This window comes from Pseudorasbora parva, chromosome 7, assembly GCF_024679245.1.
Source record: "Pseudorasbora parva isolate DD20220531a chromosome 7, ASM2467924v1, whole genome shotgun sequence".
Taxonomy (NCBI): domain Eukaryota; kingdom Metazoa; phylum Chordata; class Actinopteri; order Cypriniformes; family Gobionidae; genus Pseudorasbora; species Pseudorasbora parva.
Window position 1 is genome coordinate 43,494,033 of NC_090178.1, and position 16,873 is coordinate 43,510,905.

Genomic DNA, 16,873 nt, shown 5'->3' on the forward strand with positions numbered 1-16,873 from the left:
ACACCTAAAACCACAGAGATTAACTTTGTTTATTGAAGTACATTTGGAAAAAGGGGGGGACAAAAAAAGAGGATGAAGTCTATAGAGTTATCATGATGTTAAAACATTCAAGAGACCAAAATATATGACTGATCCATAGAGACTGAATCCTGAGCAAAAACATTTAGGGAAAGTAGTCATATGTCTGTCAAGTGGCTTCATAACACATAAGCATAAAATCATGATCGAAATAGTACAGTAAAGTCCTGCTTTAAATGCCAGTGTTCAGGAGTCTCTGGGATATTTAATAAAAGTACAATGTCAGCAGGGATCAAATCTGCTCAACCGCGATTACATCAGTTCGGAAATTAAAATGACAAACTAATACAGGCTAACATGCAGTGGAGTCCAAAAGTCTGAGCAGTGCAGCATTAATCTCACAGTAACGCATTACAAGTTACAAAATCAGATTACTTTTTTTCCCCTCCAAGTTATACCTCCAAGTTATATTAAAATATGAGTTACTTCTTCAAGTAAGTTACTTTGTTTTGACCAGCGTTGAATTTCCTTCAGTCTGCGGCGACTGAACTTTTTTATTATTAAAAAACAAACAAGCAAACCCAGGTGAGAAAAGTAATTAACTATGCATTACTTTCAATAAAAAGTAACTAAGTAACATTACTTTTAAAAGTAACTTTCCCTAACACTGAATCTGAGACCATGTAAATCTAAGATTTTTTAATTTTAATACGTTCTAGGATGTAAATGAGTAATGAACATGGCATTCCAGCACTCTGGCCCTGTTCACACCGCAAATCCTAATGCTCAATTCTGATTTTTTGCTCAGATCTGATTTTTTGTTTGGCTGTTCACATTACCTTTTAAAATGTGGCCTAAATCTGATTCCATTGTGAACTGTTTGAGGTTTCAAACTATCCCGCATGTGTAAAAGAACAATATCAATGACATCAGACGCAGCGCGCTGTTGCACTAAAGTTCGGGAGGTTATAGAGGAAGTAAGCCTTTTCGCTTTTATTTAAACATGTTTGTGTAATGGAAGCCATAACATTAATGAGCAGGTGCTGAAGAGGAGAAGAACGAAAAGAAAGAGTGCAAAATTAGTTATTTTGGCCTTTTGTCACGTTCCTTTGGCACTGAAGCCAAGTTTTTCTGTGTCCCTGTTCTTCCATTTCGTGTGCTTTCAAAAACGCAGCGGTTACGGTAGGATCCTTCTAGCTTAGCTTGAACTGAAGTATCTCCCCATATCAGGTCTAACACCTCACTCTCCCTCCATTGACTCGCTCCATCGCTGTTCTCCATATCTAGTCTAGTTTTAAATGTTACTGTCTGTGTCTGTTGTGTCTAGGGCTAACTCGCTGGTGCATAATTGTGACAAATGTCGCCATAGATTGACGTAAAATCCACATCAAATCCGCTTTGGTTGTTCACACTGCGGCCGCATTGAAAAAAATCAGATCTGGGTCTGATTCAGGACCACATATGTATGTGGTCTAAATCTGATTTGAAAAAATCAGATCTGGGCTAGATTTGAGTGTTCACACTAGCTCTGAAGAGGTCTGACCTGGTCACTTGACCCCCAAAAAAATCAGATTTGGGCCACTTTTGCCTGCAGTGTGAACGAGGCCTCTGTAGATCAGTCATCAAGAGTCATTGATCATGTGACTCAGACGGTCAGTTTTTCTTTGTCTTTGGATTGTCTCAAATCATGCTGGAGAACATGACGCATAAAATATTGAATCTATGACAATTTTTCAATTTATCCTGTTATGCTGAAGCATTAAGAAAACATTTGTATTAAATATTTCAATATTCTCAGACTTTTGGACCTCAGTGTATTACAGTAGACAGATATATTTACATACATAAGGTCGGAGATTTAAGACATCCTTATAATAGAAAAAAGTTAATAAAAGAAGGTATCAGAACAAACTGACCCTGGAGTGGAGAAAAAATATGTTTGTGAACAAAATTGTCATCAGTAATAATAATTAGTTATATTGGTTTCAGTGTAAACTCTTTTAAGACGAGTGACCTTAGTCAGGTTAGACGCCATATTGAATTTAACACGGATGGAAACGAGGTTGTGAGGGATAGACGTACAGTCTTTACAATGGCACAATGCTATAAACATCCTAGATCGTTTAATTTTGACATTTTTTTCAATAAGACGTTTCATCGGCTGAACAATGCATGTTATTAAATAAAAGTACAATCCATTGAACACTGTCATTTTGCCAGCCTCGTTTTCTTTCCTGTCACAAATTAAATATAGCGATACCCTGACTAAGATCTGTTTAGAAACAATTTAAGAGAACAACTCAAAAGTAACTCAATCATATTTTCTTAGGTTAATTTCAAACCGCTGGACAAGGAAATCTCTCAAAATGATGGCGAAAACATGGGGGAAGAAGAGAGTTTGGTAACACTTTATTTTAAGGTGATGTAGTTTAATGTTACTTCATGTACTTACTATAGTAATAACAGTAAATTACACATAATTACAAGTAACTAACCCTAAACCAAACCTGGTAGCACTTATTTTACAGTCCTGTTCCCCATGTACATACTATGCACTTATTATAATAATTGTAATAACTGGGTACTAACCTACCCCTAAACCTAACCTTAACCCATGTAGTAACCTTAATTCACAATACTTTCTTAGGAAACTACAATTTAAGTACACTTAAGTACACAAACTGTAAAATAAAGTGCAACCTCAAACCTTTACTCTAACTATAACTCTATAGTAAGTACATGTAGTTAATATTACTTGAGTCAGTATGTAACTACGTCACCCTAAAATAAAGCATAACCAAGAGTTTTCCATATCTTTCTTTTCAAATTCAACTATCTACAGCTACAGCACTTCATCACAGTCACATCCTCTGTCACGTCTACACTTTCCAGACCTTTCTTTCACATCTTCAGATCTCCTCTCTGCACACAGCAGTCTCACTCTAAAGCCGAAAGTATACTTCTTTTGACTTGTGTGCGTACTCAGGCGTCAGACGCATGTGCAGTTTGGAGCAATAGCTCACTATGAGTTACAACCCATGTAAATACTGCGAAAAAATTAAATGCACATACAAAGTACGCACAGTTACAAAAATCCAGCGTTGTGCGCTCAGTACGCGCGTACTCTTCTGATGACGAAATTCGCATCATGCGCACTGTACGCTGATCCTCGCGTACGCGTAAAAAGTGAAGTATACGTTGACCTTTAGCCTTCAAATCCCTCACCTAGAATCTGCTGCAACTCATGACTGCAAGCTTTAGTCAGGGAGATTTGGGCTTTAACAAAATACATAAGACAGATTGAAGTGGGGATAAGAGACAAGAGCTGAAAGCATCCTCGCAGCAGACTTTCACAAACACACCGCTCTTCCAAAATCCTTTTCCGACTATTTCAAAGCCCTTCTGTAGTTAAACTCCATTTTCCATCCAATTTATTCCTTTCTTTGACTCAAACAGCCTGCACACCTACTTCTAGAAAGTTTCAGAGTGTCTTTATTTAATAAAAACTTTAAAAGTTAAAAAAATAATTCACCCAAAAATTGTCAAATTATGGCCTAATGGTTAGAGTTAAACTCGGGTCCAGCAGGAATCGTCGGTGGTGGGAGTGAATAACCAGCGCTCTCCTCCACCCTCAATACCACAACTGAGGTGAGACCCTTGAGCAAGGCACCGAACCCTTAACTGCTCCCCGTACTGTTCCACATCATGCATCACAGTAAAGCCCATAATACTTCAGTTATAGTTCAGACTCTATTCCATGTGCACTCATCCGAAATACAGTACATTAAAAAAACCATTGAAATATTTCATTTTCTGATAATGTAATACATATATAATATAAATTTGATGTTCTAAATGCTAATTTATCTTAATAGATTTATCTGTGCTTTAATTGGTTACTGTCTAAATGTGTTTCTGTTGGCAAAAGTGTAAAATTTGCATATTAAAGTTGCAAAGCATTAGGCATTGAACAATAGTGACCTTATTACAGTCAGCATCTGTGGTTGTCAATCAAAGGCTCTACTGTATTATTGGTGCGGAGCGATCATTGGTCACCGTCTTCCTGAGTCGAATATGGGCGAATGGATTGATCCTAGGAAGAAGCAAAGTTTAAATCAACTAACCCATCAAACATGGAGCGTCTTAACACGCTCTTCTAAACAGTGGTAACTAGCTGTACCTGGTGGGTGATGGAGGTGGAGAGGTGAAATCACTGGACATCTGAGGAACATGAAAACAGTGTCAATAGAATGTATGACAATTCATTTTAAATCCTAAGATGATTTAGTGAGAGAAGAAAGTGAACATTTACAATGAGAAAATCGATAATGATCTTAAATAGGAATAATCTTAAGGCAAGACACTAAAGGGTTAGTTCACCCAAAAATGAAAATTATCCCATAATTGACTCACTCACTACACTACACTATATTGATAAAGGTTTTGGGATGTCTGCCCTTACATGCACATGAACTTCAATAACATCCCATTCTTAATCCATAGGGCCCTGAGCTGGCCCACCCTTTGCAGCTTCAACTCTTCTGGGAAGGCTTTCCACAAGGTTTAGGAGTGTGTTTATGGGAATTTTTAGCCTGACAAGCCAGATCCACATCAAGATGTTTGGTCTGGAAACTCACCATAAACAGGGCTCAATCTGAGGGGCGGGATAAACGGTTGTCTTTCAAACTCCCTCTGCACGCGATAGGATAGCGCTACACCAACCAGAGCAATGAAGGTGAAGCATAGCTCGTTGACAGATTAAACATTCGCCGTATCCGGTCAGCAAAACTCAGAACACATCTTCCCTTCTTAAGAATGACTTCAGTGCCGTTCTTTGTTCTTTTCTCAGAGAAAAGCTTAACTCCAAGTCTTCCAGAGTCGCGGTCAAAGCTGATTCGAAAGACCGCCGTTCGCCAGTTTCTGTGTTTACTAGTAGCAAGCAAGCGCAACTCGGCCGTCATTATGTTAAGCCTCGCCCACCAACTTTATACATGATGTGATTGGCCCGACCAGAGTTTGGTTTTTACAGCTCAGAAGTGTATTGAAAGTTGCTAGATGATACTTGCGGCAGATCAGATTTGCTGCCGCTAGGGTGCGTCTAGTTTTCTAGGCTAGGGAATTTTAAGCCATTCTTCTAAAAGCGCATTTGTGAGGTCAGGCACTGATATTGGACGAGAAGGCCTGGCTCGCAGTCTCCACTCTAATTTATCCTAAAGGTGGAACAGGAAAAAGCCATACCCAAACTGTTTCTATTCCCAAAGTTGGGAGCATGACATTGTCCAAAATGTCTTGGTATGCTAAAGCATTAAGAGTTCCTTTCACTGGAACTAAGGGGACAAACCCAACCTCTGAAAAAACAACCCCACAACATAATCACCCCTCCACCAAACTTTACACTTGGCACAATACAGTCAGGCAAGGGCGTAGGTTGGGTCTCAGCTTTGGTGGGGACATCCCACCAGGTTTGCCCAGATTATATAGTCTATTATTTATTAATGAGTATAGAAATGCACCATAGTTTAGGTATTAATACGATTATTAATTTATGAGGCTTTTCGGCCCAATCCAGTACCATAATAATAATAAAACAAAATACTCTTTAATTGTCAAGTTCATAAATGATTTTCAAAACTGATTTGGAAAAAAACACAACATGCACACAAAATTACTTATTTTCAATATAAAAAATGATTGTGGACTGGATATTTTTTTACCTCTTATCACATTGAGCATGTCAAAGATTAGTAACAACTTTAGATTTGATGCATTGTTAGTTTTTGTACAGGATCAGTTTTTGTTTCTCCCTCATTTACTGTTCGTGGCTGTTTTTGCCCCATTGACTTCCATTATAACCACATTTTTTGATTGTAAAGCCATAATGCTACATAATCATGACCAATCACTTTTTATATTGAAAATAAGTTATTTTGTGTGTAAGTTTTTTTTTCCAAATCAGTTTTGAATCAGTTTTTGCATGGTAGGAATTCAACATAACAGAAATGCATACAGGTTTGGAACAACTTGAGGGTGAGGAAATTGACAGATTTTTAATTTTTTGGTGCACTGTCTCTTTAAGCAGTCATTTTGAACCAGCACTTTACTGACAAAAATGTTCTGAAATTCTAAAATTAAATTAAATTTTCTTTAATAATTTACTATTATGACTATATTATTATGCAATTATTTGTCCCATTTTTATCTAAATATTTTTTAAAATCAAACTTTTTATGACAGGTTTATTTATTATTAATATAGCATATAGCTAAATGATAAAAATTAATAACATTAATTAGGCTATAATCTATTAATTAACCGGTCTAATGTCTAGAAAAATAAGTCTGCCAAGCTTTGATAATGTATGGAATATTATATTAATATATTATCCATTATTTGGCCTACCTAGAAGCACGGATGTGTCCGTCATCGTTGCTGCTTTCAGTCAGACAGTCTGAGACACTGAAATGCTTCTCTGCAAAGGTTGCAGTTTGTCTTAGGTTCATCGTAAGTTACTGGACAGACCCACTGATACCTTTTTTTCTATTCAGCCCTATAGCTGGAAATCTCTTGCGTTTAAACGGTGGACGCGAGCTCGACATGTTTTTAAAAAAACGCGCAAGTTTACAGCGTATGTTCTCGAGACTCCGTCGCTATGGCAGCAGCAAAGCCGCCAAAACCCAAGCTTGTGCATCGCTTCCCGGTTTGATACGGCGGGACGCGTCGTTTTGCTTGTAAATACGGGACCATATATAGCAGCACGAAGGAGTTTGCTAAAATATTGGTAGGGACAATTTTGCTGTCTTAAAATGTTGATTGGGACTAGTACCTAGCGTCCCCCCCTAAACCTACGCCCATGCAGTCAGGCAAGTACCGTTCTCCTGGCAACCGCCAAACCCAGACTCATCTATCGGATTGCTAGACAGAGAAGCGTAATTTTTTACGCTAGAGTCCAGTGGCGACATGCTTTACTCCACCGCATCTGACGCTTTGCACTTGGTGATGTAAGGCTTGGATGAGCTGCTCGGCCATGGAAACCCATTTCATGAAGCTCTCTACGCACTGTTCTTGAGCAGTGAAGGCCATGTGCAGTTTGGAGGTCTGTAGCTATTGTTTCTGTAGAAAGTTGGCGACTTCTGCGCACTGTGCACCTCAGCATGCGCTGACCCCACTCTGTGATTTTACGTGGCCTATCACTTCGTGACTGAGTTGCTGTTGTTTCCAACTGCTTCCACTTTGTTATAACACCACTAACAGTTGATTGTGGAATATTTAGAAGTGAAGAAATTTTACGAATGGACTTATTGCACAGGTGGCAACCCATCACAGCACCACACTTGAGTTCACTGAGCTCCTGAGAGCGACCCATTCTTTCACAAATGTTTGAAGAAGCGTCTGCATGCCTAGTGCTTGATTTTATACACCTGTGGCCATGGACGTGATTTGAACAACTGAATGCATTGATTTGAAGGGGTGTCTCAAAACGTTTAGCAATATAATCTAGTGCTGTGTCCCAATTCACATACTATCCATCCTAAATATTTCATTGGAGCTACTCTTTCCTGTAGCTCAACCAGTAGAGCGTGGCGCTAGCAACGCCAAGGTCATGGATTCGATTCCCAGGGAAAGCAAGAACTGACAATAATGTAAAATGTGTACCTTGAATGCAATGTAAGTCGCTTTGGATAAAAGCATCTGCCAAATGCATAAATGTAATGTAAATGTAAATAGAATTCAAAACTAGAATTATTATGTCCCAAATTGTAGTATGTTGAAAAGAGTATTCCAAAGATACCTAGATGGTCTACTTTTTCCACTAGTAGAAGCTACTAGTAGTAGCTAGAGCTGATATTGCCCACAACCCATTGCGAGTTGCATGAGGATTTGATTAGAACTACAAACGCAGATAAAAAGTGTTAAAACACTACAAACATGACAGATGTGCAAGTCCGACAATTAAGTAGAGAAGTTTAGATTAGGGGGTTTGAGTAATCAATTATCAATATTTAACCTGACGAAAATATATTTATTCAATGTTATCCACATTATATTTCATCTGCAACAGCATTGTGAACTTTTATAATGATATGTTTGGCCATTAACTTTTAAACGCATTATTATATTTAAACTGCAAACACATGAGGAGAGTCTACATTAAAGATGTTCAATGTTGTAATTTAATTTTTAATTTATTTTGAAGCAGTATTAATTAAAGTTTCTTAACAGTCAAGATCAAATTATCTGCATCTTTTGCGCTGCATCAAGCCACTCCCATATTATCCGTCATCACTCAAATTAATGCACGTTGAAGATTAACTGCACAATGTGTGTAAACCTCCAATACAACTATAAAGTATTTATTCCATCACAATTCACAAATAAATCTGTCAATCAAGTAACTGTGTCTATAGTATTATACGCAGATTTTACACAACATTAAAATATTATTTTCAAATAAACTTTTATATGCATTATTATTTTAAATTATCTTGTAATAAAGTAACAGTGGCTGGGACAGATTTTAATTATCACCTCAAGATGCAGTCTAATCGTGTTCACATGAAATAAGGCCTGAGCAGGTTTAAGCTTATGGACCTGTTGCTACGACAGCAAGTCCAGGATGAGCTTGGAAGAACCAAGCAATCCAAAATCATGCAAAATCGTCAACAATCAAATTCAGCTAACTAAGTTAGCGACGTACGAAGAACAGGCCCCAGAACAGAAAGATTCATGAACATTTAAATCTTACAGTTCAGTGAAAATCAAGGTCACTCAAGTTTCCTTCACTTGGATTTGTTCTGGTGATTGGTTTGTGTTGATCTAAGCTAATCATATGTCACTTGTTTTTTGGGTAAGTCTACATAATTTTTACATTTACATTTATGCATTTGGCAGACACTTTTATCCAAAGCGACTTACATTGCATTCAAGGTAAACATTTTTTTCCCCATTATTGTCAGTTCTTGCTTTCCCTGGGAATCGAACCCATGACCTTGGCGTTGCTAGCGCCACGCTCTACTGGTTGAGCTACAGGAAATTTTTATCTGAACACCCTTAGTCTGCATTTTCCTGTAGTTTCATGTTGAAAATTAGCCTGACGTGGTCATACTCAATTCTAGTCAGAATATGAGTCTGATGCTGCTCCATTGGGCTGTGATTATGGGGCGTTTCAACCGAACCAGGAAAGACCTCAATTGGACAGACCAACAACCAATCAGAGCAACGAAGCGACGCATTGTCAAATGTAAACAGACAGAGCTCAACTGCACTGTGTTGCCAAGTCCGCGTTTTTTCCGCGGGTTGTTTTCTATGCCTGCGGGTTGAAGCGACTATTATGTGATATATAGACCCATGAGTGCGAATTTTAGCAGGCTTGCCAAAATAACACACATTTTACCCCCCAAACGCCATTTTTTCCCCGGAGAACCCCCCGAGAAGCTATTGTTTAGGGCTAGTAGTTGGCGGATTTTGTTGTAAAAACTTGGCAACCCTGTCTGCACGCGCGCTGAAATCAGGCTGGAATACACGATCTTTATTGCCGGTGTTGTAAAAAAATATAATGATACACAGAGTACTACTTATCCAACATGATCATCATTTCTGAGAGAAATAGTGAAGGTGAATGCATATACAAACAAGCTCTCCGTTTAGGATTCGAAAAAATATAATCCAAGCCCCTTTGATGACGTGATGATTACGTTACTGTTGATCATCTGTCCGTCATCGTCTAAAGCCCGTCCTGATGATTTCATTGGTCTGAACAGTTTCTGTTTGAAGATAATTACTCCTCTATGGATCGAGGCCAGACCGAACTGCCCGACCTAAAAATGTGTGGGCGGGGCTAAGTTCGGCTGGCATCCAGGCTAGTTGAAAATACCCCTTTGACTACTTTTGAGGCCGTTACATAAAATATTACAGTATCATTCACTCCCATTATAAAACTTGGAAGAACCAGGATATATTGTTAATATAACTCAGATTGTGTTTGGCTGAAAGAATAAAGTCATATGCATCTAGGAAGGCTTAATTTTCATTTTGGTTTGAACTATCCCTTCAATATTCTGTGATGAAAGTATGGTGATAACTATTAGTTACCATTTTTAATCCTATATGCATGCAGTGTCTTGCCTTATGTAGTAATACAGTCTGAAGAGACAGTCATGATGATGGTGTGTTTTCTGACCCTGTCCCTCAGGCGCAGTCGTGGACTCATTCTGCTGGTTTCGGGGTTCATCATACTGTAGGGTCGTGGTCTGAAGGTGCTGATACGCTGAGATATGACGCTCCTTTCATCTTCTGAATCAGGAGTGTCCTGCTGCAGCTGACCAGCGGGAGGAAGCCTGTCCAGCTGCCCCATGCTTGTGCTGTTCACCTTAGACAGGGGAGGAGGACTGGAGGATGAGAGACAAAGAGAAAAAGAGAGGAATGCATTATCAAAATGTTATGTCAATTGGCTGATTATTTTAACATGTATGGGGTTGTGTTTTCCCTACAGACCTGACATCTTGTCCAGGAGTGTTTGGATGAGGCTGTGTGTAGGAGAAGGGAAACCAGCCTTTTCTATGAAGGAGAGTTTAGATAATCAGCATACATAACATGAGGATCTGTATCCCTGAGACTTCTGAGCTGGTTAAGTGTAGGCATACACCTATACAGTAGCTCTCTTAAGCTTGTTTTTAACTCTTTCCCCGCCATTGATGAAAATGTATGTCTTTTATGCAGTAGGGAACGCTATTATACATCTTCTGAAAGAGAATCTCTGGATTAAAACTCAGGAAAAAAGAAGCAGAAACAAGCAATATCATATCTATTATATATATCATATCATACATATCATATATATATCATACATATCATATATCTACAAGCATATGTAAAATAATGTGAACAACATCAGCATATAAATCAAAACTGCCTAATGTTACTGAATGAAATGTTGCCCCAGGACAGTGCTATAGCACTGTGAAGTTTCGGGGGTGTTGATGGACTTGATCTACTCCATCTGTGTTTTGATCATTGTTCTGAATCCGGTCCTGATGTAGTCTTTGACAAAAACAGCGTTTTTTTTGTTTTTTTTTGCATAATTTTTCTCAAAATATTACTTTTTTTATTAATTTAACCAACATTGAAGTGTTGATAAAAACAGAATATATTAAGATTTTATATATATATATATATATATATATATATATATATATATATATATATATATATATATATATATATATATATATATATATATATATATATATATATATATTCTGGGGGCCATGAAACTTTTGCAAAAATGAAAAAAAAAATGCTGCCGGTGGCTAGCAACTTTAAAAAAAACTTTACACCAATTGAAATGAAATGCACTCAAGTTATTCTTGGTTTATACAAGGCCATTATAGTGCAAGCCATGTTCTAAGAACGGGCCATATTGCTGAGCATATTGGCTTGCTCAGTTGGGGACACCTAAATTTCAGCTATATCACCGATCTGCCCGCGTTGACACTTCAAATTAGCTGGATAACATCACCATTTTACCCAGAGCGGCTGTAAAGCCGAATCAAATTCTGTTGTATTATCTTCCTGTTAACACTGTGAAGATGCTTTGAAACAATTGGACTTGTAAAAAGCGCTATATAAATAAAGGTGTTTTGATTTTTGATAGAGTGACAAACATAAATAGTTATTTACTCCTGCACTATAAATATAAGCACACATATGATGCATATCTAATGTTTTATTGCCCTTATTTTATTAACCAATTACTGATGATCATATACCGTCCAGTTCGCTCGTTCTGGCCGTAGTGCCAGCCGTCTCTGGGTTCGCTGATCAGCAGGGAAAGAGTGTCTCCGGGCATGAAGGACAGCAGACATGAAGCTCCTCCTCTGTCGCCTCCCTTCTCTCCCTCTGAGGAGTCTGTGGAGTGAGGGAACAGAGCCTCCACACGGGACGGCCCACAGAGAGGCAGCACACGGGGAAGAGTGGAGCCTGAAGAGTAACAACCATAGGAAGAGGATGTTTAATACAGCTGTGGCTTGAGAAAGCAGTTTTTAAAGTAGAATTAAAAGCTTTGAAGTTTTTAAGTCTATCAGACAGATAGAGATTGCTGGAAATTCTGGGTGGTATCCAGGGTGTTGCTATGCTGGTTGTTGGGGTGAAGCTACAGGGTTGCTAGGGTGTTTTGAATGATTGCTACACTCTAAAAAATGCTGGGTTAAAAACAACCCAAGTTGGGTTGAAAATGGACTTACCCTGCAATTGGGTTGTTTTAACCCAGCGGTTGGGTTCAATGTTGCTCAAGACAACCCATTTGCAGGGTTAAAACAACCCAATCGCTGGGTTAAAACAACCCAATTGCTGGGATAGTCCAATTTTAACTCAACTTGGGTTGTTTTTAGTCTCGCATTTTTTAGAGTGTATACGAGCGCTAGGATGTTACTGGGTCGCTGTTAGGATGTTCTGGATGGTTGTTAATTGGCTGCTGGACAGTTTCTAGGGTATTCTGGATGGTTGCTAGGCTGCTTTTTTAAAGATAAACTGCTTAAATTAAACAAATCAAAATTGAAAACTGTAAGACATTATTATGATGCTGTAAACAAACTGTAGATATTTTTAAAAAAATGTGACTATAATAAATACTGTCAAAAATGTGCATATTATTTTACCTAAAACTAAAGTAATGTTTTACATAAAGAAAATCAAGCACACTTCTTTCTTTTTTTAACATCAGTACGTGTTCTTTTTGGATAGTGACATTTTAAAGGGGTCATGAACTAAAAAATAAAATTTTCCTCAAGCTTTTGACATATAAGAGGTCATCATACTATAAGAATATCCACAATTTATAAAATAAGCTTAATTTCAGAACTGAAAACTTCTTTGTTAGTCCAAAAACTTTATTGTCACCAAGCCCAGGGAAAGACTCATTATGGAATGTGCCAAATGATAGGTGAAAGACTGCCTACTTCATCATTGCAACTTTGGCCCCGCCCACTGGCGTGTTAGTGAGATGTAAGGAGAGAAGAGTGAAACAGAACTAGAAATAACATTACCTTCCAAAGGATCCTAATGCTAGGAATGTGCTTATTTTTTATTTTTAACAATCTGAATGTCTCAGTTGAGCATTATTTATTTGTATGCAGAATATTTCACAATGGATTCATTGGTAAATCGGTCACAAATTTGGCCCAGGCTTTGCAAACAGATTTTATGATATGGACTCGACAGTATTGTCACAAGAACATGTATTTAACCGTGTTAATTCTAATGCCTGATCAGATATGTAATGATTCATGTACAGTCAGATGCTCTTTGTCTGTGTCAGTAAATCAAACCAGCGACTAAACAGTAAACTTCACATCGTTTCTCTAAGTAGGATGACAAGTTATTTTCTGTTCAACTTTGATTAAATGATATATTTATATTGAAAACAATATGAGAAATATGCATTATGGTACTTTTTGCTGTAATCATATTTAAATAATTAAAAATATCTTGATTATTATTACTGTTCATGTTGGGAGTCTTAGGTGTCAAGAAAATTGTTTAATGCTCCTCAAACAGATTTAATTTCCTAAAGTAAAATATAACTTCTTATTTTCAAAAATGGCAAAAATAAAATCAGACGCACCCAAGAATCCCATCCGAACGTCACTCATCTGTCTCCTCGGCAGTGGCAGTGTGGATGTGGCGTAGAGCTCTGGACCTTTCATCACATTAAGAGCAGTGGCTGTGGATAGGACAGGTGTGAGCGCGCGGGACATGGGGGCGCTGTGTGGGAGCGGAGGGCTGTGGGGGGCCGTTAGGGGTGGAGTCAGGCCCTGCAAGGAACCGTGGGAGGATGTGGAGAGAGAAGACTGTAACCCAGCCATGCTTATGGCTGGCTGGGAGTGGGTGGGGCTAGCTGAAGAACTGGAGTGGGTGTTTCCATTCTGCTGGGATGGGTTACTGGTTGAAAGGCCACTGAGAGACTGGGAGAGATTGTCAGACTGGGACGACCGCTGCTGCTGCTGAGAACGGCTGCTGCTGTCACCGTTCAACAGGGGTGGGACTTCCTGCACAGACAGCCTCTGAGAGAAGAGAGGGACATGAAGCATCAATACGTACTCATACTGTATATCTTGATTAATTACAGGTAAATTCAGTGGATTGATGGTTTTTGTGGGAATATTTATATTTGCAGAAACGACTCTAATGTGCACTCCGGATGTTTGAATTTTCCGCTGTAATACCATCTCATGCATAATACAGTGCAGTGATTTGATTGAGTGAGCTCTTTGTCATGAATAATGCAGAGAAGCTCTAGCATCCTAGCCGCCACACATCGTCAAGTCCAGGCCACACGCCAGAGATTCACCACATCCTTGCACCACGGCAGAGCATTGTTATATTATGACCGCTACGGGATGGCAGAGCCTCGTCACATCTTGACTGCAACACCCGAGCCTCGCCAAGTCCAGACTAGTACACCAGAGCTCTGTCAGGTCCTACCCGTCACACCAGAGCCTTGTGACATATCCACCGCTACGCCAGAGCGTCGTCAAGTCCAGGCCTTCACACCAGAGCATTGTCAAGTCACGGCCTTCACACCAGAGCCTTGTCAAGTCACGGCCTTCACACCAGAGCCTTGTCAAGTCACGCTTTTCACACCAGAGCCTTGTCAAGTCACGGCCTTCACACCAGAGCCTTGTCAAGTCCAAGCCTTCACACCAGAGACTTGTCACATCATGACTGCCACGCCAAAGCCTCATCAAGTTGGAGCTGCCACACCAGAACCCTGTCATGTCCTGATTGCCGCGCCAGAGCCTCATGACATCTTGACTGCAACACGCGAGCCTCGCAAAGTCCAGGCCAGTACACCAGAGCTTTGTCAGGTCCTACCCGTCACACCAGAGCCTTGTGACATATCCACCGCTATGCCAGAGCTTTGTCAGGTCCTACCCATCACACCAGAGCCTTGTGACATATCCACCGCTATGCCAGAGCATTGTCAAGTCCAGGCCACACGCCAGAGTTTCACCACATCCTTGCACCACGACAGAGCATTGTGATATCATGACTGCTACGAGACGGCAGAGCCTCGTCACATCCTGACCACCATGCCAGAGCCAAGTTACATCTTGACTGCCACAACAAAGCCTTGCCCCATCCTTGCACCCACGTCAAAATCTTGTGATATCCTAGCCGTCACGCCAGAGCCTCATCACATTCTGACTGCCATGCCAGAGCATCGTCAAGTCCAGGCAGCAGACCAGAGGCCACCACGCCAGAGCCTTGCACCCGCGGCAGAGCCTTGTCAAGTTCAAGCTGCCACACCAGAGTTTCACCACATCCTTGCACCCACTGCAGTGCATCGTGATATTATGACCACCACAACAAAGCCTTGCCGCATCCTTGCACCCACGTCAAAGTCTTGGAATATCCTAGCCGCCACCCCAGAGCCTCATCACATTCTGACTGCCATGCCAGAACCTCGTCAAGTCCAGGCTGCAGACCAGAGCCTCATCACATCCTGACTGCCACACCTGAGCCTTGCCACATCCTTGCCGGCATGCCAGAGCCTCATCACATCCTGACTGCCACACCTGAGCCTTGCCACATCCTTGCCGGCATGCCAGAGCCTCATCACATCCTGACTGCCACACCTGAGCCTTGCCACATCCTTGCCGGCATGCCAGAGCCTCATCACATCCTGACTGCCACACCTGAGCCTTGCCACATCCTTGCCGGCATGCCAGAGCCTTGTCAAGTCCAGGCATTCACACCAGAGCCTTGTCAAGTCCAGGCCTTCACACCAGAACCTTGTCAAGTCACGGCCTTCACACTAGAGCCTTGTCAAATCCAGGCCTTCACACTAGGACCTTGTCAAGTCCAGGCCTTCACACCAGAGCCTTGTCAAGTCCAGGCCTTCCCACCAGAGACTTGTCAAGTCCAGGCCTTCCCACCAGAGCCTTGTCAAGTCACGGCCTTCACACCAGAGCCTTGTCAAGTCCAGGCCTTCACACCAGAGCCTTGTAAAGTCCAGGCCTTCACACCAGAGCCTTGTCAAGTCCAGGCCTTCACACCAGAGCCTTGTCAAGTCCAGGCCTTCCCACCAGAGCCTTGTCAAGTCCAGGCCTTCACACCAGAGCCTTGTCAAGTCCAGGCCTTCCCACCAGAGCCTTGTCAAGTCCAGGCCTTCACACTAGAGCCTTGTCAAGTCCAGGCCTTCACACTAGAGCCTTGTCAAGTCCAGGCCTTCACACCAGAGCCTTGTCAAGTCCAGGCCTTCCCACCAGAGCCTTGTCAAGTCACGGCCTTCACACCAGAGCCTTGTCAAGTCCAGGCCTTCCCACCAGAGCCTTGTCAAGTCCAGGTCCTCACACTAGAGCCTTGTCAAGTCCAGGCCTTCACACCAGAGCCTTGTCAAGTCCAGGCCTTCACACCAGAGCCTTGTCAAGTCCAGGCCTTCCCACCAGAGCCTTGTCCAGTCACGGCCTTCACACCAGAGCCTTGTCAAGTCCAGGCCTTCACACCAGAGCCTTGTCAAGTCCAGGCCTTCACACTAGAGCCTTGTCAAGTCCAGGCCTTCACACCAGAGCCTTGTCAAGTCCAGGCCTTCACACCAGAGCCTTGTCAAGTCCAGGCCTTCACACCAGAGCCTTGTCAAGTCCAGGCCTTCACACCAGAGCCTTGTCAAGTCACGGCCTTCACACCAGAGCCTTGTCAAGTCCAGGCCTTCACACCAGAGCCTTGTCACAATCTAGCCGCACGCCAGAGCCACAACACATCATGGCCGCTCAAGATTGCCTTGGCTGTTGTGGTCCCTAGTCCGGTGGTCCCAAGTCAGCTGGTCAGAGCTTTTAACACTAAAAGTTTATTAAGTCTA

General features: G+C 41.0%; 1 protein-coding gene across 3 annotated transcripts in view; it reads right to left on the reverse strand.

Moving 5' to 3' along the window:
• Positions 1 to 15: 15 nt before the first annotated feature.
• Positions 16 to 16,873, reverse strand: part of zgc:158689 (uncharacterized protein LOC791177 homolog) — a 55,659-nt gene continuing 38,801 nt past the window's right edge. For 2 of the 3 annotated variants that reach the window (XM_067449271.1, XM_067449270.1), the window contains exons 10-15: positions 13,637 to 14,075; positions 11,784 to 11,994; positions 10,510 to 10,572; positions 10,196 to 10,403; positions 4,199 to 4,239; positions 16 to 4,111 (exon numbers count right to left, since the gene is read on the reverse strand). In XM_067449271.1, coding sequence (XP_067305372.1) covers positions 4,039 to 4,111; positions 4,199 to 4,239; positions 10,196 to 10,403; positions 10,510 to 10,572; positions 11,784 to 11,994; positions 13,637 to 14,075 — 1,035 coding nt within the window. In that variant the 3' untranslated portion in view covers positions 16 to 4,038. Of the gene's footprint in view, positions 4,112 to 4,198; positions 4,240 to 10,140; positions 10,404 to 10,509; positions 10,573 to 11,783; positions 11,995 to 13,636; positions 14,076 to 16,873 lie in introns of all 3 variants that reach the window. The other variant, XM_067449272.1, reaches the window with a different exon arrangement.